The sequence below is a fragment of the Bombina bombina genome, chromosome 2 (genome assembly GCF_027579735.1).
Source record: "Bombina bombina isolate aBomBom1 chromosome 2, aBomBom1.pri, whole genome shotgun sequence".
Taxonomy (NCBI): Eukaryota; Metazoa; Chordata; class Amphibia; order Anura; family Bombinatoridae; genus Bombina; species Bombina bombina.
In genome coordinates, this window is record NC_069500.1 from 637754365 (window position 1) to 637778362 (window position 23998).

Consider the following 23998-nt stretch of genomic DNA (forward strand, 5'->3'; position numbering starts at 1 on the left):
CTGCTGTCCAGCAGTCTCATAGGCTAAACGTATTATGCTACGAAGCCAGAAAGAGAGAGAGGTAGCAGAAGCTTTTTGACCTCTCCTCTGTCCAGAATAAACGACAAACAAGGAAGAAGTTTGGCGAAAATTTTTAGTTGCCTGCAAGTAGAACTTGAGGGCACGAACTACATCCAGATTGTGTAGAAGACGCTCCTTCTTTGAAGAAGGATTTGGACACAAGGATGGAACAACAATCTCTTGATTGATATTCCTGTTAGTAACTACCTTAGGTAAGAACCCAGGTTTAGTACGCAGAACTACCTTGTCTGAGTGAAAGATCAGATAAGGAGAATCACAATGTAGGGCTGATAACTCAGAGACTCTTCGAGCCGAGGAAATAGCCATTAAAAATAGAACTTTCCACGATAATAATTTTATATCAATGGAATGAAGGGGTTCAAATGGAACACCTTGTAAAACGTTAAGAACTAAGTTTAAACTCCATGGCGGAGCAACGGCTTTAAACACAGGCTTGATCCTAGCTAAAGCTTGACAAAAAGCCTGGACGTCTGGATTTTCTGACAGACGCCTGTGCAACAAGATGGACAGAGCTGAAATCTGTCCCTTTAATGAACTAGCCGATAAACCCTTTTCTAGACCTTCTTGTAGAAAGGACAATATCCTAGGGATCCTAACCTTACTCCAGGAGTAACGTTTGGATTCGCACCAGTATAGGTATTTGCGCCATATTTTATGGTAAATCTTTCTGGTAACAGGCTTCCTAGCCTGGATCAGGGTATCAATAACCGACTCAGAAAAACCACGCTTTGATAAAATCAAGCGTTCAATTTCCAAGCAGTCAGTTTCAGAGAAGTTAGATTTTGATGTTTGAATGGACCCTGTATCAGAAGGTCCTGTCTCAGAGGTAGAGACCAAGGCGGACAGGATGACATGTCCACTAGATCTGCATACCAAGTCCTGCGTGGCCATGCAGGCGCTATTAGAATCACAGATGCTCTCTCTTGTTTGATTTTCGCAATCAATCGAGGAAGCAGCGGGAAGGGTGGAAACACATAAGCCATCCCGAAGTTCCAAGGTGCTGTCAAAGCATCTATCAGAACCGCTCCCGGATCCCTGGATCTGGACCCGTAGTGAGGAAGTTTGGCGTTCTGGCGAGACGCCATGAGATCTATCTCTGGTTTGCCCCAACGTCGAAGTATTTGGGCAAAAATCTCCGGATGAAGTTCCCACTCTCCCGGATGAAAAGTCTGGCGACTCAAGAAATCCGCCTCCCAGTTTTCCACTCCCGGGATGTGGATTGCTGACAGGTGGCAAGAGTGAGACTCTGCCCAGCGAATTATCTTTGATACTTCCATCATTGCTAGGGAGCTTCTTGTCCCTCCCTGATGGTTGATGTAAGCTACAGTCGTGATATTGTCCGACTGAAACCTGATGAACCCCTGAGTTGTTAATTGGGGCCAAGCTAGAAGGGCATTGAGAACTGCCCTCAATTCCAGAATGTTTATTGGAAGGAGACTCTCCTCCTGATTCCATAATCCCTGAGTCTTCAGAGAATTCCAGACAGCGCCCCAACCTAGTAGGCTGGCGTCTGTTGTTACGATTGTCCAGTCTGGCCTGCTGAATGGCATCCCCCTGGACAGGTGTGGCCGATAAAGCCACCATAGAAGAGAATTTCTGGTCTCTTGATTCAGATTCAGGGTAGGGGACAAATCTGAGTAATCCCCATTCCACTGACTTAGCATGCACAATTGCAGCGGTCTGAGGTGTAGGCGTGCAAAAGGTACTATGTCCATTGCCGCTACCATTAAGCCGATCACCTCCATGCATTGAGCCACTGACGGGTGTTGAATGGAATGAAGGACACGGCATGCATCCTGAAGCCTTGTTAACCTGTCTTCTGTCAGGTAAATCTTCATTTCTACAGAATCTATAAGAGTCCCCAAGAATGGAACTCTTGTGAGAGGAAAAAGAGAACTTTTCTTTTCGTTCACTTTCCATCCATGCGACCTTAGAAATGCCAGAACTAACTCTGTATGAGACTTGGCAGTTTGAAAGCTTGAAGCTTGTATTAGAATGTCGTCTAGGTACGGAGCTACCGAAATCCCTCGCGGTCTTAGTACCGCCAGAAGGGCGCCCAGAACCTTTGTGAAGATTCTTGGGGCCGTAGCCAATCCGAATGGAAGAGCTACAAACTGGTAGTGCCTGTCTAGGAAGGCAAACCGTAGATACCGTTGATGATCTTTGTGAATCGGTATGTGAAGGTAAGCATCTTTTAAATCCACTGTGGTCATGTACTGACCCTTTTGGATCATAGGTAAGATTGTCCGAATAGTTTCCATTTTGAACGATGGAACTCTTAGGAATTTGTTTAGAATCTTTAAATCTAAGATTGGCCTGAAAGTTCCCTCTTTTTTGGGAACCACAAACAGGTTTGAGTAGAACCCTTGTCCTTGTTCCGACCGCGGAACTGGATGGATCACTCCCATTAATAACAGATCTTGTACACAGCGTAGAAACGCTTCTTTCTTTATCTGGTTTGTTGACAACCTTGACAGATGAAATCTCCCTTTTGGGGGAGATAATTTGAAGTCTAGAAGGTATCCCTGAGATATGATCTCCAGCGCCCAGGGATCCTGAACATCTCTTGCCCAGGCCTGAGCGAAGAGAGAAAGTCTGCCCCCCACTAGATCCGGTCCCGGATCGGGGGCTCTCGGTTCATGCTGTCTTTGGGGCAGCAGCAGGTTTCCTGGTCTGTTTGCCCTTATTCCAGGACTGGTTAGGTTTCCAGCCTTGTCTGTAACGAGCAACAGCTCCTTCCTGTTTTGGTGCAGTGGAGGTTGACGCTGCTCCAGGTTTGAAATTCCGAAAGGAACGAAAATTAGACTGTCTAGCCTTAGCTTTGGCTTTGTCTTGAGGTAGGGCGTGGCCCTTACCTCCTGTAATGTCAGCGATAATTTCTTTCAACCCGGGCCCAAATAAAGACTGCCCCTTGAAAGGTATATTAAGTAATTTAGACTTAGAAGTAACATCAGCTGACCAGGATTTTAGCCACAGTGCTCTACGTGCCTGTATGGCGAATCCAGAGTTCTTAGCCGTAAGTTTAGTTAAATGTACTACGGCCTCCGAAATGAATGAATTGGCTAGTTTAAGGACTCTAAGCCTGTCCATAATGTCGTCTAGCGTAGACGAACTAAGGTTCTCTTCCAGAGACTCAATCCAAAATGCTGCCGCAGCCGTAATCGGCGCGATACATGCAAGGGGTTGCAATATAAAACCTTGTTGAACAAACATTTTCTTAAGGTAACCCTCTAATTTTTTATCCATTGGATCTGAAAAAGCACAGCTATCCTCCACCGGGATAGTGGTACGCTTAGCTAAAGTAGAAACTGCTCCCTCCACCTTAGGGACCGTTTGCCATAAGTCCCGAGTAGTGGCGTCTATTGGAAACATCTTTCTAAATATTGGAGGGGGTGAGAACGGCACACCGGGTCTATCCCACTCCTTAGTAACAATTTCAGTTAATCTCTTAGGTATAGGAAAAACGTCAGTACTCGCCGGTACCGCAAAGTATTTATCCAACCTACACATTTTCTCTGGTATTGCAACGGTGTTACAATCATTGAGAGCTGCTAAGACCTCCCCTAGTAATGCACGGAGGTTCTCCAATTTAAATTTAAAATTTGAAATATCTGAATCCAATCTGTTTGGATCAGAACCGTCACCCACAGAATGAAGCTCTCCGTCCTCATGCTCTGCAAGCTGTGACGCAGTATCAGACATGGCCCTAGTATTGTCAGCGCACTCTGTTCTCACCCCAGAGTGATCACGCTTGCCTCTTAGTTCTGGTAATTTAGACAAAACTTCAGTCATAACAGTAGCCATATCATGTAATGTTATCTGTAATGGCCGCCCAGATGTATTAGGCGCCATAATATCACTCACCTCCCGGGCGGGAGATGCAGGTACTGCCGCGTGAGGCGAGTTAGTCGGCATAACTCTTCCCTCGCAGTTTGGTGAAATTTGTTCACATTGTACAAATTGACTTTTATTTAAAGTAGCATCAATACAGTTAGTACATAAATTTCTATTGGGCTCCACCTTGGCATTGGAACAAATGACACAGATATTCTCTGAGTCAGACATGTTTAACACACTAGCAATAACTTGCAACCTGGTTATAATCTTTTTTAGCAAAAACGTACTGTGCCTCAAAGAGGTACTTTAACGATTAAATGACAGTTGAGATAATGAACTGAAACAGTTATAGCATCAAGTTTAAAATAACACAACTTTTAGCAAAGGTTTGTTCCCATTAGTAAATAACTAAATTTGACATAAAAAATTATAGAGTAACGTTTTTATTCACAGTCAATAAAAATTCTCACAGCTCTGCTGAGAGAATGTACCTCCCTTCAAAGAAGTTTGAAGACCCCTGAGATCTGTCAGTGAACCGGATCATGCAGGAAATATAATAGTAGCTGACTGGAATTTTTTGATGCGTAGCAAAAGAGCGCCAAAACGGCCCCTCCCTCTCACACACAGCAGTGAGGAGAAACGAAACTGTCACAATTTAAAGCAGACAACTGCCAAGTGGAAAATAATGCCCAAACATTTATTTACTCAGTACCTCAGCAATGTAAACGATTCTACATTCCAGCAAAAACGTTTAACATGACAATATTTATTAAAAGGATTAGTGACCTTTAACAGAGTAGTTCCGGTGAAAAACCATTCCCAGAATACTGAAGTGTATACATACATGTCATTATAACGGTATAGCAGGATTTTTTCATCAATTCCATTCAGAAAATAAAAACTGCTACATACCTCAATGCAGATTCATCTGCCCGCTGTCCCCTGATCTGAAGCCTTTACCTCCCTCAGATGGCCGAGAACAGCAATATGATCTTAACTACTCCGGTTAAAATCATAGTAATAAACTCTGGTAGATTCTTCTTCAAACTCTGCCAGAGAAGTAATAACACGCTCCGGTGCTATTGTAAAATAACAAACTTTTGATTGAAGTCATAAAAACTAAGTATAATCACCATAGTCCTCTCACACATCCTATCTAGTCGTTGGGTGCAAGAGAATGACTGGGACTGACGTAGAGGGGAGGAGCTATATCAGCTCTGCTGGGTGAATCCTCTTGCATTTCCTGTTGGGGAGGAGTTATATCCCAGAAGTAATGATGACCCGTGGACTGATCGCACATAACAGAAGAAATAGTATTTTAACCCACCTGTTCCATTAGCTATCACCCACAAGTGTAAATTGTCTCTTGCTACAAACAGAGTTCAAACAAGAAAAGGAGAGCATTTAGGCTGACTGCCGTGTGAATATGTGCTGTGCAGACTACTAAGGAGGAAGGAATGGCTATATTCATGCATAGGAAAATTAGCAATGTATATGGAGTTTTAGTGGGGAAAAGCAAGCGGGGATACTTGGCTAGATGTGCTAATTTCCTAGGCAAAATTTTTATATTGATTTACTTTTGAGACATGGAGGATTTTAATCTCAAACTTATCTCCACCATAATTTGAATGAATATATATATATATGTGTGTGTATGTGTGTGTATATATGTGTGTGTGTGTGTGTGTGTTTGTGCATTTATATGTGTGTGTGTGTTTGTGTATGTGTGTGTATATATATGTGTGTGTATATGTGTGTGTGTGTTTGTATATGTGTGTATATATATGTGTGTGTGTGTATATGTGTGTGTGTGTTTGTGTATGTGTGTGTATATATATATATATATATATATATATATATATATGTGTGTGTGTGTGTGTGTGTGTGTGTGTGTATATGTGTTTGTTTGACATACACGTTAAAGTATTTTGCAAACAAAAATACACAATTTCCACTAATAAAAGTAAAAAACTAAATTGTTGGTACATACTGAAAATTAGACATTTCTGAATATTTGGAATGACCACAATTTTCCGTAAAGTAACAGTAAACTCAAAAGTAAATTTTCATGGTTCAGATAGAGCAAATGATTTTAAAAACATTTCCAGTTTGATTCAACTATAAAATGCCCATAGTTTTCTTTGAAGCCTTTGTTGAATAGTAAACCTAGTTGGATCAGGAGTGTGCACATGCCTTCAGCATTCTATGGCAGCAGCATTTGCAAGTATGTAACTTAAAGCCAGATGGGATGGAAAACCCCTGCTGTACAGAAAGGTGGTTCTTTTTTGTCAGTGTAACTGATGTTGTGCAAGTCACCTACTCCATAATAGGCAAAGCATCCTCACACATGAGAATTTCCTCCTCATAACTAATTGTAGGTTTTGCCTTTCATGTGTGAGTGTGTGTGTGTGAGAGCATGTGTGTGTGCGCATGTGTGTGTGAGAGAGTGTGTGTATGTGTGACAGTGTGTGAGCGTGTGTGAGAGAGTGTGTGTAATTGTGAGTGTGTGTGAGTGTGCGTGTGTGTGAGCACGTGTGTGCGCATGTCTGTATGTGTGTGAGTGAGAGAGTGTGAGAGTGTGTGTATGTGTGAGAGTGTGTGAGCACGTATGAGAGAGTGTGTGTAATTGGGAGAGTGTGTTTGAGCGTGCGTGTGTGAGCACGTGTGTGTGCGCATGTCTGTATGTGTGTGAGTGAGAGAGAGTGTATATGTGAGAGTGTGTGAGCACGTGTAAGAGAGTGTGTGTAAGCACATGTGTGTGCGCATGTCTGTATGTGTGTGAGTGTGAGCGTGCGTGTGTGTGAGCATGTCTGTATGTGTGTGAGTGTGTTTGAGAGAGTGTGTGTATGTGTGTGAGCGCGTGTGAGAGTGTGTGTAATTGTGAAAGAGTGTGTGTGAGCGTGTGTACGCATGTCTGTTGTATGTGTGTGAGTGAGTGTGTATGAGCATGTCTGTATGTGTGTGAGTGTGAGCGTGCGTGTGCACATGTCTGTATGTGTGTGAGTGAGTGTGAGTGTGTGTGAGCATGTCTGTATGTGTGTGAGTGAGTGTGTTTGAGAGTGTGTGTGCGTGTGAGAGTGTGTGTGAGCATGTCTTTATGTGTGTGAGTGAGTGTGAGCGTGCGTGTGAGCGTGTGAGAGAGTGTGTGTATGTGTGAGAGTGTGTGTAACTGTGAGAGAGTGTGTGTAATTGTGAGAGAGTGTGTGTGAGCGTGCGTGTGTGCGCATGTCTGTATGTGTGTGAGTGAGTGTGTGTGTAAATAACATAGAATTATTTCACCAAGTGAAATCTCAGTTTCTAATTGCTCCATTTATCAGCCCGTGGAGGACAGGACATATTCACCCCTGTCTGCCCGGCTTCTCCTCTGTCAATCTCCCCAGTCGGACAACACCGGGGAGATTCAAATTCTCCACCTAAGAGGTGTAGAACGGGGCAGGGAAGCAGCGGTCTGATGGCCGCTGCTTGAAAAATCATGACTGCAGGTTCGCTTGTGCAAACCAGCAGTCAAAGGGGAGATAAGGGCTTGATAAATCAAACCTTGCATGTTTACCAAACCCTGCAATAGACCATCAGTGACAGAGTCATATGCCAGCATGCATCTTTAGACTATGGTTTGAAAGCCAATACAGTGAGATGGAGCACACCATTTTAAAAAGGTTTCCAATGTACTTCTATTACCAAATTTGCACTGTAATCATGTTATTCTTTGTTGAAGAGATATCTAGATTGGTAGAGTGCACGTGTCTGGAACACGACATGACAAGAAATAGTGCTGCCATCTAGCGCTCTTGCTAATGTACATTGTTGCAAAAATGCTGCCATATAGTGCACACTTCTGAACTTGCCTTCCTGCTTTTCAAAAAAGAATGACAAGAAAATGAAGAAAATCCAATAGTAAAATAAAAAGTTGTTTAAAATTGTATGTACTATCTAAATCATGAAACAAAATTTGGGTTTTATGTCCCTTTAAATACAGAAATTCATATTCCTTAGTACACTGCTCTTTCTATCCAGGTAAGACGTAATGTTTAATTAAAACATACATTAAACAAAAAGCCAAGAATGTAAAGGGAAGGTAATTAAAAAGTGAAACAGACCCAGTGTATACTCCAACGGCTTGTTAATATTGGCCAAGGTAAAACTGAACAAGTCTCAGAGGGCAAACTCTTGGCCACGACAGCTTATTAGTGTTAAAAATTCAAGTCACTTTGTCTATAAAAAAAATCAATAAGGTAAATTTAATTGTGAAAGTCATAGAGAAAAATAGAGCAAGGGAGCTGTAATTCACCGCTGCATGGCAAACAAGGAGCTTACACTGATTGGTTGCAGAAGATACTGCAGGATCACAAAAGTGAGAGTACATTTTTTAGAAGAAAAAGATGACTTGCAGATACAGCTTAATAATAATGTCTGATACAAAGCATCACCACGGTACAGTAGATAAGTGGAGCCATAGTTTCAAAACTCACTTAAAGGGACATTGCACACTAGATTTTTCTTTGCATAAATGTTTTGTAGATGATCTATTTATACAGCCCATCTGGGAGTGTGTTTGTATAGTTTTACTTATTTTTAACATTGTGCTGATTTTCTGACTCCTAACCAAGCCCCAAAGTTTTAGATGTATACTGATGTCTATGGACTTTAGACTGCTTCTGTTTGTTTTAAAGGATACTTTTCATATGCAGGGGAGGGGGGTGGTTCTGCTATCAGCCCCTTTTCCGTAGGTGTCCCAGGCTAACCTCATCAACAGTGCTAAATTCTTAGCTTCTAAGTATGTTTTTAAAAGGTTTTATACTGGATTTTTTTTTAAATAAATCTTTTATTGAGGTTTTCAAAACATACAAGAAATAATAGGGCTTTAGAAACATTAAGATTCTGAAGACAGATTACTTCCATGTCAATCTACATGTAAGCTGAGAACATATGTGGCTTAGTAGCATAAACAACAATGCAATAACCTTCCTCTTAATTGTAGAGAAATAATACAATGAGAGTTATAGTCTACAAATAAAATATAATATGTAGGTTAGTATCAGTAACATTACAAGAAATAGTAATCTACAATAATGTTGAGCCTATAGAAGTGGAACCTTAATATATATTGCATTGGGGTAACTACTGCTCAGGTCACTTATGGACCAGTTGGGTCAGTTTGCTTACTTTAATTAGTAGTTACATAGAAGGTCACTTTTGGACCATTTGATAAACACAAAATTCAATGGTAACTTCAGAGTAAATGTATGTTGAACTAAATTATTGGCTGAGGTATTGGGTGTGACGGTACAGCGGGCAAGAGCCGCTCCAATATATATAGTAGGTTATGGGCCTAGGAGAACTTTGAGAAGACAGCACCCCAGTGTATTCATTTAACTGGCAAGATAAATTACTCTAGAGCTGTTATACTGTGGAGTGATTGTTAGTGTAGACTGATACTTGTTGCTTGTTAGGGGCCAAGTATTTCAAATGGGGTAGGGATATGTAATCTTACTTGTGTAATATTTCTAAGTGTGTCCGTATAGTATAGATTATAAAACATCACATAGTTGGGAGGTGTTTAGGGTGGAAGAGCACTTTTAAGAACTATATATGGGGCACTAAAAGCACCTCCAGTAAGTTGTACCTCACCTATGCTGAATACCAGTTCTGGTATACTTCCCTTCTCTTTCAATAGATATGATGCTGCCTCGGCCACTGGCAGCACCCAAACTAAGACTGCTTATGTAGGAATAGAGATGAGGGAACTAGGAGGGTCTTGTCATATACAAACAGAAGTTTAATGAGTATAAACTCTGTTCAAAATAAGTAGATATAGGCACCAATTCTAAGGTGGAGTTAATGCTCTAGAGTAAATGTTGCTAGTGTTCGGGAAGTGTTCTAGGGTCGCCCTATGTATATAAAGTCTATTAATGTGTGATTTGTTGGCACTTGAGATCTCTATAGGACATGTATATGATTGGAACCTTGATAAAAAATAAAAAAAACATCATTCAGACTAACCAAACAGGAACCAAAACAAGCTAAATACATATTTAACAGTCACTCTATGCATGTTAATAAACATAGTGTGGAAGAGAAAGAAGGAGGGTTATGGAAACTACAGGGAGTCAAGTGATAAGTAGGGTGAACTGGCTAAACTTTTTTTCAAGTTTTTAACCCACTCCAGATTTATAGTGAACTGGACATTATAAGGTGATTGAATTCACCCTTTCCACATGCTGCCTTGAGTCCCATTGCAAGGATAGGGGTGGAGTAACTATTATACTGGATTTCATATCAGTATCTGTGCATATTGTTCTTTATAGTAGTGTCTATTACATGCAGTTAAAAGGGACAGTCTAGTCCAAAATAAACTTTCATGATTCAGATAGGGCATGTAATTTAAACAACTTTCCAATTTACTTATATCACTAATTTTGCTTTGTTCTCTTAGTATTCCTTAGTTGAAAGCTAAACTTAGGTATGCTAATTTTTTAGACCTTAAAGGCAGCCTCTTATGTAAATGCATTTTGACAGTTTTTCACCACTAGATGGCATTAGTTCATGTGTGTCATATAGATAACATTGAGCTCACGCACGTTGAGTTACCTAGGAGCCAGCACTGATTGGCTAAAATGCAAGTCTGTACAAAGAACCGAAATAAGCGGCAGTTTGCAGAGGCTTAGATACAAGTTAATCACAGAGGTAAAAAGTGTATTTTTATATTACTGGGAATGGGTAATAAAGGGATTATCTATCTTTTAAAATACTGGTTTTCAAACCTGTCCTCAGGCCTCCCCAACAGGCCAGGTTTTCTGGATAACCTTGAATTAGAGCAGGTAAAATAACCATCTTTACTAATCAGCTAATTCACCTGTGCTCTAGTTCAGATATCCTAAAAACGTGGTCTGTTAGGGTGGCCTGAGGAAAGGTTTGAAAACCAGTGTTTTAAAACAATAAAAAACTTAAATTATGCTTACCTGATAATTTTCTTTTCTTCAGATGGAAAGAGTCCACAGCAGCATTCATTACTTTTGGGAAAATAAGAACCTGGCCACCAGGAGGAGGCAAAGACACCCCAGCCAAAGGCTTAAATACTCCTCCCCCTTCCCTCATCCCCCAGTCATTCTGCCGAGAAACAAGGAACAGTAGAAGATATACCAGGGTGAAAAGGTGCCAGAAGAATAAAAAATAAGAGATGCCCCACAGAAAAAAATACGGGTGGGGAGCTGTGGACTTTATTATCAGGTAAGCATAATTTAAGTTTTCTTCATAAATTGAAAGAGTCCAGAGCTGCATTCATTACTTTTGGGAAAACATTACCCAAGCTATAAAGAAGACACTGAATGCAAAAACGGGTGGGTAAAAGAGGCAGCCCATTCTGAGGGCACCAGGCCTGAAAACCCCTACCCAACAACATCCCGCTTTGTCCAAAGCTGAGAACTACTTTGAAAAAGAAAATAAAAAGGCCCAAGGACCCTGACCGCAGATAGTCCACAGCCTTGCTAGAGACCAAAGGAACTAGACTCGACTGAGTCAACAGCCTCCAAGAGACACCATCCCTAGCAGTCGGTCTCCAAACAACCCAATCCGCTCCTCCAAAATAGGGCACTCCCAAGGAGAACCCCGTAGGACCTGGAACAGAGATAAGTGCAATAGATTCGTAGGAAGACCTGTCACAACTCTCTTACACAGTTTCTACGTAGAGAGATCGATTTCCAACAGGTGGAACAGAGCCCACAGAGCAGCAGATGCTGCCCCTTACAGAAATAAGCCACCTGACCCAACCTCCTACACAAAGGGCAGAACAAAGACCCTCCAGAGAGAGGAAACCCCAACTCATAAGGAAGATAAACTATCCCCTCCAAAGGGAAGGGCACAGATAAGAACAGCTTACATGTCCATAAAACATGAAGCCATAGTATGATCAAAACTCAGACCGAATGAAAAATCATCCAGACTCCACTGTTGACCCAAAAAAGAAAAAACTCCCAATAGAGGAGCACACTCCATCCGAAGGACAAGTCAGGCCTTAAAAATTATAACCAGTATCCGAAGGAGGATGTGAACTCTGGCCTACCTGCTTGCAAGCCCAATAAGCTAGCCCCTATGTCGCAACATAGGGTCCCTGAAAAAAACTGGGTCATCCCAAACCAGTCCTCATAAGTCTCCAGACATCCAAGAAGGATCGAAGACAAGAACTCCGGACCCGGGACCCAGAATCGTCCTAGAACGAATGACATCCTCAGGGAACACAAGATACCCTGTCTGAAGCAATCAGACCTCACAGGGGATGAGAACCGGGAAATCCAGAGAACGGATACAGGACTCACTCGTAATTCCCAGACCCAAAGGGAAGAGAACACCCTTAGCTAGAGGTCAACACCCCCACCCCCAGCAAGGTATTAGGCTGCGACAAGTCACGCAATTTCTCTAGAGCCCAAAGGCCCCAAGGGCAGCACTAAGGGAAATAAAACGAGAACACAGTCACCCCAAAAGAGGGTAGAAAGAAAGTCTAGTCTCCACAATTCTTTCAGAGGACCACACCCAAGGGAGAAGAATGCAAAGCATCCCGAACCCAGGCAGAAAAACATCCCCTAAGCAAAAAGTTTGGAAAAAGAGACAACACCTCCTATCGCCCCTGATATGGAGACGACTAACTCCTGAAGGAAGACAGAGCCTCATGGCCTTCACTTCCTAATTAAGCGGCCAAAGCCACCAGAAAAAACGGACAAAGTCCAGAAAGTCTCAACCCAAGAAGAGAACGTCTAAAAGGAACAAGTCCAAAAAGGACACTGCCAAAGAGACCATGAAAGGCAAAACCGTAAGAACGGCGGTATGAAGGACCTAAATCCTCCAAGCCTTCAACCCACAACGGGAAGGAACGCTCTAGTTCCCGAAAATTTTGGAAACGACTGAGCATGTGGCCACAGATCTCAACGGAGTCCCGGCCCACTAGCTTGAAAGGCGAATGAGGACTGAACCAATCCCCCATGCCCCTAAGCAACTGTGGACCCTTAAATTGTCTTAGGATGCTAGTTGAAGCTTGTAATAAAACAAGACAACTACACAAATATATTGTGATCACTAGGTGCCCTCACCGGACTAACCGGACATAAAAAAGTGCCACGTGTCTGAACTAGGCCTCAAAGACAGAAGGATTTGTACCCAGTCAGGACCAGCCTGAGACCAAGGGCCCCAGCACTGTCAAGGCCACAGAGTCTCCCCCCGATAATGGAGGGATAAAAAACAGTCAGACAGACTTTTGTAAAGAGTGCGACCACAAAATCGCGAGTATCAATTCCAGAGAGGAAAGTTCCTGAAGGAAACATCACACCACAACATGAGCTTTAGACCAAATAAAAATCATCCTCACAAAATGAAAATAAAAAATAAGGCAACCCGTAGGTTATCGCCCAGGTAGAACGGACAGACCCGCAGGACCAGCCCAACAGGGGTCCGAGACTTCCAAGCTCAGAACTGGAAAAGGATACACAAATAACAAAGACTATAAGAAGATTACTTCATCCCCTTATGTCTATGTATGCAAGCCAGTCGAAGAGTAAGACTGAAAATCCTCAGACCCATTAAGGGCAGCATCCTACAGCAACGCCAAAAAGCCGCGCCAATCTATAACGAAAGGCACAACATACCTCCGCCGGGACAAAAGGAAACACCGCCCCCAAAGGTTGACCCCCTGAGGCCTCAGGGGCAGTCGCTCCCCGAAAGGCTGAACTGGACCAGGCGATCCCATGCCTGACGAGCCCCGGTTAACGAACATGGACAATATCGTAAGCACACTCCCAGGAGTTGCAGATGCGCTAGCGCCAAAAATATGGCCATGCGGAACCGTGTCGTAACCTCTGGAGGGAACAGGCCACAGTCCCTAGAAAAGGTAAGTAGCGTTTGGGTTACCTGCATGCGTAGTAAGAGTTGATGGTAGAGAACTCGTCTCGTGAGAAATAGAATCCCCAGAGACGGATGGCTCAGTGGGCAACCGATTCTGCGATCCCGGGGAACAGAGCACTCTAAAACGGCATTCGGAACATAACTGATGGGCATGTATCACCCGGGCCAATTCATATTCTTCGGAAGAAGAAGAGTCTGAATCAGAGACATCCGTCTCCAAGAATCCTCCATAACTGGAACACTGCCGCCTCCAGAGAACCAGACACCAGCGAGGATTTCTCCGTCGCCATGCGGTCAGGAAAACGGAAATGGAGTCACAAGGAAAACCGTGCAGTCCATGCAAAAGCGCGCCCGACCAAAAAGGCCGCGTCACTAGACATCGGCCGTTATGTTCCAAAATAGCCATGAGCCGAAGCAACACTACACAGTAGCAGACAGAATCACATAACAAACATGATTATAACCCCCCCCCCCCCCGTTCGATAATCCCCCTCAGGAGATATTAACCCTTGATTTATAGATACAAAAAGGAGCCTCACTGAGACCCTATGTTTAAGTTATCTCTGAAAGGTTGTAGCCCCTCTCGGATAAACAGTTGAAATTACAATACATCCATGATGAAAGTAAAATGAAACGATCTTACCGGAATCTACGCCGTGGAACAGGAACACGGCCCTTCAAGTGTGACAGATAGTAGCGTTGCTTCCGCCATGGACTTGAAAAAAAAAAAGCAGGCAGCGAAACTCATCAACGCTGATTGCTTTTGGAGCTGTTAATATGAGTCAGGATGGTTTCAGAGAAAGACTCTCCCTGCATCTCCGGGCTCTAACTTTCACCCATGCTCTCACTGAAAGGCTGACAGGACTACCTAAAACTCCAGTCCAATGCCGAAGGGTACTACCCTCCATAAGAGACTATAGAAAACTTCTGACACTTTTCTGCCAACCTCCTGGGACGAAAGGCAAAGAATGACTGGGGGATGAGGGAAGTGGGAGGAGTATTTAAGCCTTTGGCTGGGGTGTCTTTGCCTCCTCCTGGTGGTCAGGTTCTTATCTAACCAAAAGTAATGAATGCAGCTGTGGACTCTTTCCATTTATGAAGAAAATTCTGGTGTAGACTGTCCCTTTAAATGAAAAGTGGTGTATACTGCCGCTTTAAGAACATTTTTGTTATATGACGTTACTGGGGAAGCATTAGTGAGAGCCAGATGCGCTTGTATACATACTATTGGTATATCCTCCTTAGGGCTTGTTACAAAGACTGTCCTTACATTCTCAAGACAGTTCACAAATGCTTCTGAGAAAATTTGCTGTGCATTTATAATTCACTTTTGTGGCCCTTTAAGGGGACATTAAACACTAAGTGCTAGATTACAAGTGGAGCTCTAATTTATCACGCGCCTGCAAACGGGCAAATTCACCCATTTGCGGGCTTGCAATAAAATTTCAGCCATAACAAGTAGCTGGCTATTGCTACCATAAGCTCGCCCCCAAAATACAGTGTAGTGTATTTTATTAAAAATTCTAGCATTTTTATTTTTTAATAAAATAACTGCACCAGGCAGTTTTTGGGGGCTAAAGTGAGCGGGTGTGGGGTGGGGAACATCTTTTTAAACACAGGAGGGGGAGAGAACGGTATACCTGGCCTATCCCATTCCTTAGTTATAATTCCCGAAAACCTTTTAGGGACTGGGAAAACATCAGTGTAAACAGGCACTGCAAAGTATTTGTCCATTTTACACAACTTCTCTGGTACCACAATGGGGTCACAATCATCCAGAGTCGTTAAGACCTCCCTAAGCAATAAACGGAGGTGTTCAAGCTTAAATTTAAATGTTGTCATGTCAGAGTCGGGCTGAAGTAATAACTTCCCTGAATCTGAAATGTCACCCTCAGATATCAAATCCCTTGCGCCAACTTCGGAACATTGTGAGGGCATATCGGACATATCTACTAAAGCGTCAGAAAGCTCTGTATTTGTTCTAGCCCCAGAGCTGTCTCGCTTTCCTTGTAACCCTGGCAGTTTAGACAACACCTCAGTGAGAGTAGAACTCATAACTGCCGCCATGTCTCGTAAAGTAAAAGAATTAGACGCGCTAGATGCATTTGGCGTCATTTGTGCGGGTGTTACAGATTCTGACCCATGGGGAGAGCTAGATGGCATAATCTCCCTTCTTACAGTCTGAGAATCCTCTGGTGATATATTTTTTAAAGCCACAATATGGTCTTTGTAACTTATAGATAGTTCAGTACAAGTGGTACACATTCTAAGTGGGGGTTCCACAATGGCTTCTAAACATATTGAACAGGTAGATTCTTCTATGTCAGACATGTTTAACAGACTAGCAAAGACACAAGCAAGCTTGGAAAACACTTATTAAAGTAAAAAAACAGCAATTTCATCAAATATACCTTTAAGAGAAAAAAAGTAGCACTTAAACTGCAAAACAGTGAAAAAAAGTAGTAAACTCTTCAAAATTTTTACAGTGTGTATATGAGACCAAGGTAATATTACACCCACTTGCAAATGGACGATTAACCCTTTGGCCCCCAAACCGGATTGAAAAAACGTCTACCACTGTCCTTAGGGACGAACAGGAATGGAAGAAACCCTCTTTAGTGGTCCTCAGACACAGAAGGACTCCTCTAGAGAAGCTTGATGTCTTAGAAGGAAAGCAACTGCGCAACTGAGGCACGAAAATAGGCCCCTCCCACCACACTCGATGTCAGAGGGGTCGTAAAGAAACACTCCTAGGAGTTTCTGAAAAAGCCATGTGGACAAGTAAACCCCAAAAACAAAGTTTAAACCCTCTCAAAAAACGATCTTCATGTGCAAAAAGAAAACGTTTTTATCACCTTAATCACCAGAAACAAATAACATGAGTATTACCCAACCTTGCAAGCTTGATCCCAGTCGTTATTAAATCACTGCATCTAGCTTACCTCATTTCCAAAAAGGCTCTGTCAGCATTTTCTAGACTTTATCATCTCTCTAGAAACAATTATACTGAACATACCTCAAAGCAGGCAATCTGCAGGCCGTTCCCCCAGCTGAAGTTTTCCCATACTCTTCAGTTATGTGTGAAAACAGCAATGGACCTTAGTTACAATCTGCTAAGATCATTATCCTCCAGGCAGAATTCTTCTAATTTCTGCCTGAGAGCAAACAGTACAACGCCGGTACCGTTTAAAATAACAAACTCTTGATTGAAGATGAAAACTACACTAAATCACCACATATCTCTTTATACTTCCTACTTGTCAAGAGCTTGCAAAGAGAATGACTGGAGGTGGGGGTTAGGGGAGGAGCTATATAGACAGCTCTGCTGTGGGTGTCCTCTTTGCAACTTCCTGTTGGGAAGGAGAATATCCCACAAGTAATGGATGAACCCGTGGACTGGATACACCTTACAAGAGAAAACACACTTTTCAGAAACACACACACACTGTCTCTTTTCAGTAACACACACACTGTCTCTTTTCAGCAACACAAACACACACACTCTCTCTCTCTTTTCAGCAACACAAACACACACACTCTCTCTTTTCAGCAACACACTGACTCTCTTTTCAGCAACACACACACTCTCTTTTCTGCAAAATAAGAACTTTTTTTTATGTATTCTTCCTTTGTATTTATCATCCTCAAGAAGGTACTGTAGTATGATTACGCTAATAGCTAAAAGTCGATTACAATTGATCTGTAAAAGCAATGAGATTAAAGTACCTTTATACAAAAAAAAAAAAAAAAAAAAAAAGGCTGGTTTTGTTTCATCAGAGGAAATGCAATATATCTGTGTATGGATCTAATCGCTAATGCTATAAGTGCTAAAGAGGTAAGATTAAGCTACCAGCTGGTTATAGCTTAAAGTAAGTGAAGTCCTGAACATGTGCACATTATTCCTTTTTATTATATCAGAATTAATCAACTAATAAATTCACATGTTAGAAAATCACTGTACCTTCCTCTGCGTGTGTTAAACATTTGAAAGTCAAAGCTCAACTGTAAAGATTTTATATCTAAACAAACCATAAAATAAAGATATAATTTTTATGTAATCAAGTGTGATATAAAAAAATAATATAATCCCCTTATTTGCATGTTGGCCTTTCAAGAGAGTGTGGGACAAAGAACAATATTTACAGAAAAGCAAGAGGTGTTAATTTCTTTCCCCAATTTTTTTTTTGCATGAAAAGGGTAAAATAAAGCCAATAAATAAAAAGTATGTTTGTGAATAAATTATACTGAAGTATTTTTTCTCCCTATCAAATACCCTGACCAATGACCCTTTAAAGGGAACAAAAACAACACCAGTACATGTAACTACATGTAAACATCATGCCTGCTCAGAGTCAGAGGGCATGCATAGCATATGTTTGTATGCCACATAAAACACTAGTTTTGATGTTTTTTGACCCGTAATAAGCTAAGAGTACATTTAAAGGGACAGTAAACACTTTGAGATTGGGCTTTAATAGTAAAACAACTTTGCAATATACTTCCATTATTTATTCCCACTTTAAAATTAAAAATTGTGGATTTTTCAGTCCTGAAAACTGAGAGCATGTGGCAGGATTCATAAGATTAACCCTGCAACATATATCTCCTTGATTAGCAGTTTCTTATCTTATAATTTCTGCAGAAGCCAAACAATTTTGATAACAGATTGACTCTGGCAAATCCTGTCATCTCCAAACTCAAGTCCAGTATGGCTCCTTTAAATAAGTGGTGGGCAGAGTTTGACTACTGAAAAACAATTGCAGCAAACAAGATTATAATCTATTGTAATAATGTTTAGGATCTGATTATATGTTAATCTATTGGAACACTGCAGAAAATCTGTTGTTAAATGGTGCTTACTGTCCCTTTATCATGTAATATAGATTATTATTTTTCTCATTAATGTTTATCCATCGTCAACCCAGGCGCAGCATTTGTTAACACAATTTAAATAAAGTTACAGTTAGGAGCCATTGTCTCTTCTGCTCTCATTTCTCTATTCTCTTGATAAGATGTTTTATCCTAATGTCAATATTTAAAAGATAAGTTCTAATGAAGTACTCAGAGAATTTGTTATGCATGTTCTAACTTCTGAGAAACAGCTATGATAATGCGAAATGGATAATGCAATTAAATAACTGCTACAGAAAGGAACCTATTAAAGTCAAAAGATGACTTTAATGGTGTCATTAATGCCATAAAGAATATGCTTTAGTGAAAGGAATTCAATTGCTTTTCTCTGCTTTCCTTCTGCAAACTGTCTAACAAATGAAAACATGTTTATAGGCTTTATAAAACAACATCTTTTGTCAAATATTAATTAAGAAACTCTAAGGCATAATAAGTGTGAAGTGTCAGTAATCCTGAGGCAGCTCATCTTACGGATGATGTGCGGAGAGAAATGATTATATCAACAGATTATTTTCTAGCGCATACAGAAGGGAACATAATTGCTATTAAAATTCCCTGTTTATAGTCACATTTTTATGTGCAAATTACTCTTTTATCAAAACAATGATAGGTTAAAGCCGGTAAATCTGAGACAGCGTTGTCACTCCAGACCGACACAAACTCAAACTAATGAATCTGAACAATTAAACATTCCTAAGTAAAATAACAGAGATTTTGGGATACTAAAATGACATTGTATGTACAGAATGTGACAATTAGCTTGGCTTTATATTTACTTTCTCTCCTTGGTTAACCATTCGTACACTGAACCAGATAAAACTTTAATGGACTGTGATAGTACATGGAGATAACTTATAAGAGCATTTTATGTTAAAGAATACTTTACAACTCACCATGCCAAATCCATTTTATATCCAGTTTACCTACTGTGGTCTTTAAATGGGACAGTGTGCACCAATTTTTATATATAATTTATGTGTAATAAACACAACTATAAAGAAGAATATGCAGATACTGATCTAAAAATCCAGTATAAAACCTATTTAAAAAGTATTTAGAAGCTCCCAGTTTAGCATTGCTGATGAGATTAGGCTGGGACACCCAATGAAAGGGAATGGGAAAGCGGAAAGGGCAGAAACACCCCCCCCTGCATATAAAAAGACAGATTACACAAACAATAGGAGCAATAATCTGTAGACCAGGGTCTACATCTACAGCACAATGTTATTAAAAAAAAAGCAAAACTATACATTGTTACAAAATCACTCCCAGATGGGCTATATAAATGGATCATCTACAAAACATTTATGCAGAGAAAAATCTAGGGTACAATGTCCCTTTAATAAAAAGGCACTACAATTTATACAGCTTCCCTTGTACTTCTATTATCTCATTTGTTTTGTTCTTTTGGTATACTTTGTTGAAAAGGATACCTAGGTGGGCTCAGGAGCTGCCGATTGGTGGCTGCACCTATATGCCTCATGTTATTGGCTCACCCAGTGCATTCAACCAGATCCCAGTTGTGCATTGTTGTTTCTTAAACAAAGGATACCAATAGAATGAAGCAAAGTAGATAATAGAAGTAAATTGGAAAGTTGTTTAAAATTGTATTCTCTATCTGAATCATAAATGTGAGGCAGATCTAATATGTCTATTTTTGCACCTTGTTTCCACAACTTTTTCACGAGAGTAATAAAGCAGCAAAATAAAATCAGGCAGAGCTTTAAATTATTATTAGGATAAAAAGTATGCAAATGTCTAATAAGCAGAAATCATGCCATCTTTTTAACCATTCACATATTAGTCCAATACAAGATCACTCCCAATATAAACTGACAAAGACTTAGGGGACGATTTACTAATGTGCGGACAGACACGATCCACTGTAGCGGATCATGTCCGCCGCACAACAATAAATGTCGACAGCATACGCTGTCTGCATTTATCATTGCACAAGCATTTCTAGTGAAATGCTTGTGCAATGCCACCCCCTGCACATTCGCGACCAATCGGCCGATAGCAGGGGGTGTCAATCAACCCGATCGTATCCAATTGGGCTGATTGCTGTTCGCCGCCTCAGAGGTGACGGACATGTTAAGGAGCAGCAGTCTTAAGACCGCTGCTTCTTAACTACTGTTTCTGGCGAGCCTGAAGGCTCGCACGGAAACAGATGCATTCGGGGATTAATAAATCGGCCCCTTATTATCTCATCCAGACGATCGGTTGTGACCTCTTTTGTAGCTGGTGAGATGTGAATGAGATACATGCTAAAACAGCAGGCCATGCTTATACGGTATTATACTCTAAATTGTTTATCACATTTTGTTAATCTATATAATACTAAAACGAAATTCAAACAAGCACTCCTTTAGCAAGTGACCCAGATAGATATACACTGGTTCCCTCCAGAAGACAGGAAGTAAATACTTCTCTTATTCAGCTGCATCCACAAGTCATGTGGGTTATCCCTACATGTTACAAATGTAGAAATGCTGATAAGTATTGTGAATCAAAGTGAAATGATCCATTATATCATTACTCAGACTCAGCTTCACATTGTTTACGACTCAGCAACAGTGCTTCAGAATACCTCCATGATAAAACATTACATATTTTGGAGGAGAACCAGATAAAATCTACTGGGCGGCTCAGGAGGCTACTGGCCTTAGGTTGGCCTATAACTTTTAAATCCTTTTAAATAGTTCCAAGGTTTGTAGAGCAAAGATATACAATAATATATTTGTGTGAGGAAAATAAATTATGTCTTAGGGTTTCTATTGCATTAAACCATTGTTTCATGTGGTGATAACCCAAATGTATAAACTTAATATCAGATATTACCTTGATCTCTGTCATGCCATGACCGACTTCCCGCTGCTGGTGAATTTGGAGAAGGGTAAAAGTCCCCTGTTGGACTTGGTTCCATGTTCTCATCTATAGAAATGGTCTTGGGTCTTTTGCTAGGGAGACAACAAACACTGCTTTAATTCTGATGCATTGGATAAGGGGCCATTTAAGTCAGTAGGTGTCGTATGCTGCATATCCTAAGTAATTTCATATATTGGTAAAAGTTAATGTCCAAAAAAATCGTATAAAAAAAAGAAAGCAAGAGGGGAAGCATTGTTATGTAATGAGTCATATTTGTAATAAAAAATAAATAAAAGTACAAGAGTCCTGGGAGAAAATATTAGTTGTGACATTCCAATGTCACTGGTAAAACACACTGTGCCTACAAATACACAAAATTTACAAGCTTACAAGCTCTCTATTTTTCTACACATTCAGAAAACAAATTGCATTCTGTTTAAGAAAATAATATTCAGAGACAGCCATTGGCTCATACTGTAAATATCTGATGTGAAAAATCCCCAGGTTTGAAATTCAAACCATACTATTAGTATCTTGATAGTGTTGAGATGTTGTCCCAGTGCACTTGTGTAAGACATCTGTACCACGTTTGCTTACCTGCTTGGTGGAGAGGAAAGTGACCTCTGTAAGCTGACCGCTGAGTTCATATCATGATAGTATGGCTGGTTTAGTGGCTCTCCTATTGGGTAATTTACTCCAGAACCCTGTGTTATCGGAGCTAAAAGGTAAGAAGAACGTTTGTGAGGTGAGGTTGCTGGCACTGTGTTTATAAGAGGTGCAGTTATAAGCATATGAATTGCTCAAACAGCTACAAGATTGTATTCCTACTCTGCCTATACTGCAACTATGAATCCTGGGTACTGACAAGCAAAATCAGCGCATTTCATAGAATATGCATATGTCTTTATCTTACATCTTTACATTTGTTATTTTTTATTATGTTTTTATTAAAAAAAATATCTACTGTGTAAGAAATGCTGTGTCATGTTAAAGGGACGTGAAACCCAGATTATTATTTTTTTTAATTTTAGGAATTGCAGGAATCATCTTTTTTAAAAGGAATGTCATAATATAAAAATAAATTGATATGTCATAAGAGCAGTTTTTATCCCTGCCATGTGTTTAATGTAAAATAGGGTGCGCTTGTGTACGCTGCTCACTTGTAGGCAGATGAGCTAACCAATGGCTGCAGAAGGTCCTGGGAACTTGCTAGCGAACACATTTGCACACAAGTGTTTAACCCTTTAGTGGGATTTAAAAACCTGTAAGGTACCTATAAGGTAGATGAGATTTTCTTTTTTGTGTTCCCTTTCAATGCAGTTTGTCATTGCATCCTATCAAGATATAAAACATGGAAAGCCCCTCTATTGTTTAGTCTGAGGTTAGTAACACACATAAGAAAGATCAGGATTACAGTTCCTTAAAAAGAAACAGAGCACATTAACACTGAGCCATGAAAGTTTAATATGAAACCACAGAATAATTGAATTGATTTCTAAGAAAGTGCTGAAGCAAGGGGTTTAAGAAATAAAAATGCTGCTGTATGTGACCTCTATTGATAAATCCCACCTCTTTATACATTATAATGTCTCTGTAACGTAGACAATCATTTTCTAAAGGCACTTTAACCATTAATTGAATGAGGCCGCTGATTACATTTTCCTCTTGGAACAATTTTCCATGCTAAAAAAAGCTCTGTACCTAGGATATCAATCACTAGCGCAGGGTTAATTCTCTGGGCCTCACTAAATTGAGTACATGCAGATAGCCTTTGCAATTAGCTTTGTCGGAAAGAAGGATGTTGATGACAGAGGTGGATTCTTTGCATTCTCAGATAGACTACAAAATGGTTTTCCTTTAGATCCTTTCTAGAAAGCCAATGTAAAAGCTTGTTATACCTGAAAACATATCGCAGCTGCTGGCTCAAATGGATTACTATCAACAAACTATTTTAATCCTTCATTTAATAGGGGCAGGCGGCAAACAATGTCCCTTGAAATGTACATAAGATGAATAGAGCTTTTCATCTGTGTTACAATCAAACTGAAATGCCAGTGTCTGTGAAGTAATCCAGTACTGAGAGCCTATGTCCACCTGAGGAATGACACACAGGACGTGTGAAATGCTCCATCCTGATGACTGATAGAACACAGTCTCTTCTGGCGCAAACTACGGCAGACAAACATAGGGCTAACGAGTCCCACAGTCACCTAATAATAGCTTTGTAACATATGTAATCTGAGGAACAAAGTGATAGGCCTATGACTAAGGCACACAATGAAAACTGAACTGTAATATTAGACTTTATGCTTCTCTAGTCCTTTTTTTCCCTATTATTCAAAAACAATTAAACATAACAAAAGAGGAAGACTTAAAAATGTTTACTTTAAAAAAAAAATAACTTACTTGCCTG

The 23998-nt window shown here is 40.6% G+C and overlaps 1 protein-coding gene across 3 annotated transcripts in view; it reads right to left on the minus strand.

The window, feature by feature from the left end:
• Positions 1 to 23998, minus strand: part of NFIB (nuclear factor I B) — a 456225-nt gene that overhangs the window by 168644 nt on the left and 263583 nt on the right. For all 3 annotated transcript variants that reach the window (XM_053702571.1, XM_053702572.1, XM_053702570.1), the window contains exons 5-6: positions 22183 to 22303; positions 21559 to 21677 (exon numbers count right to left, since the gene is read on the minus strand). In XM_053702571.1, the coding sequence (XP_053558546.1) occupies positions 21559 to 21677; positions 22183 to 22303 (240 nt within the window). The remainder of the gene's footprint in view (positions 1 to 21558; positions 21678 to 22182; positions 22304 to 23998) is intronic.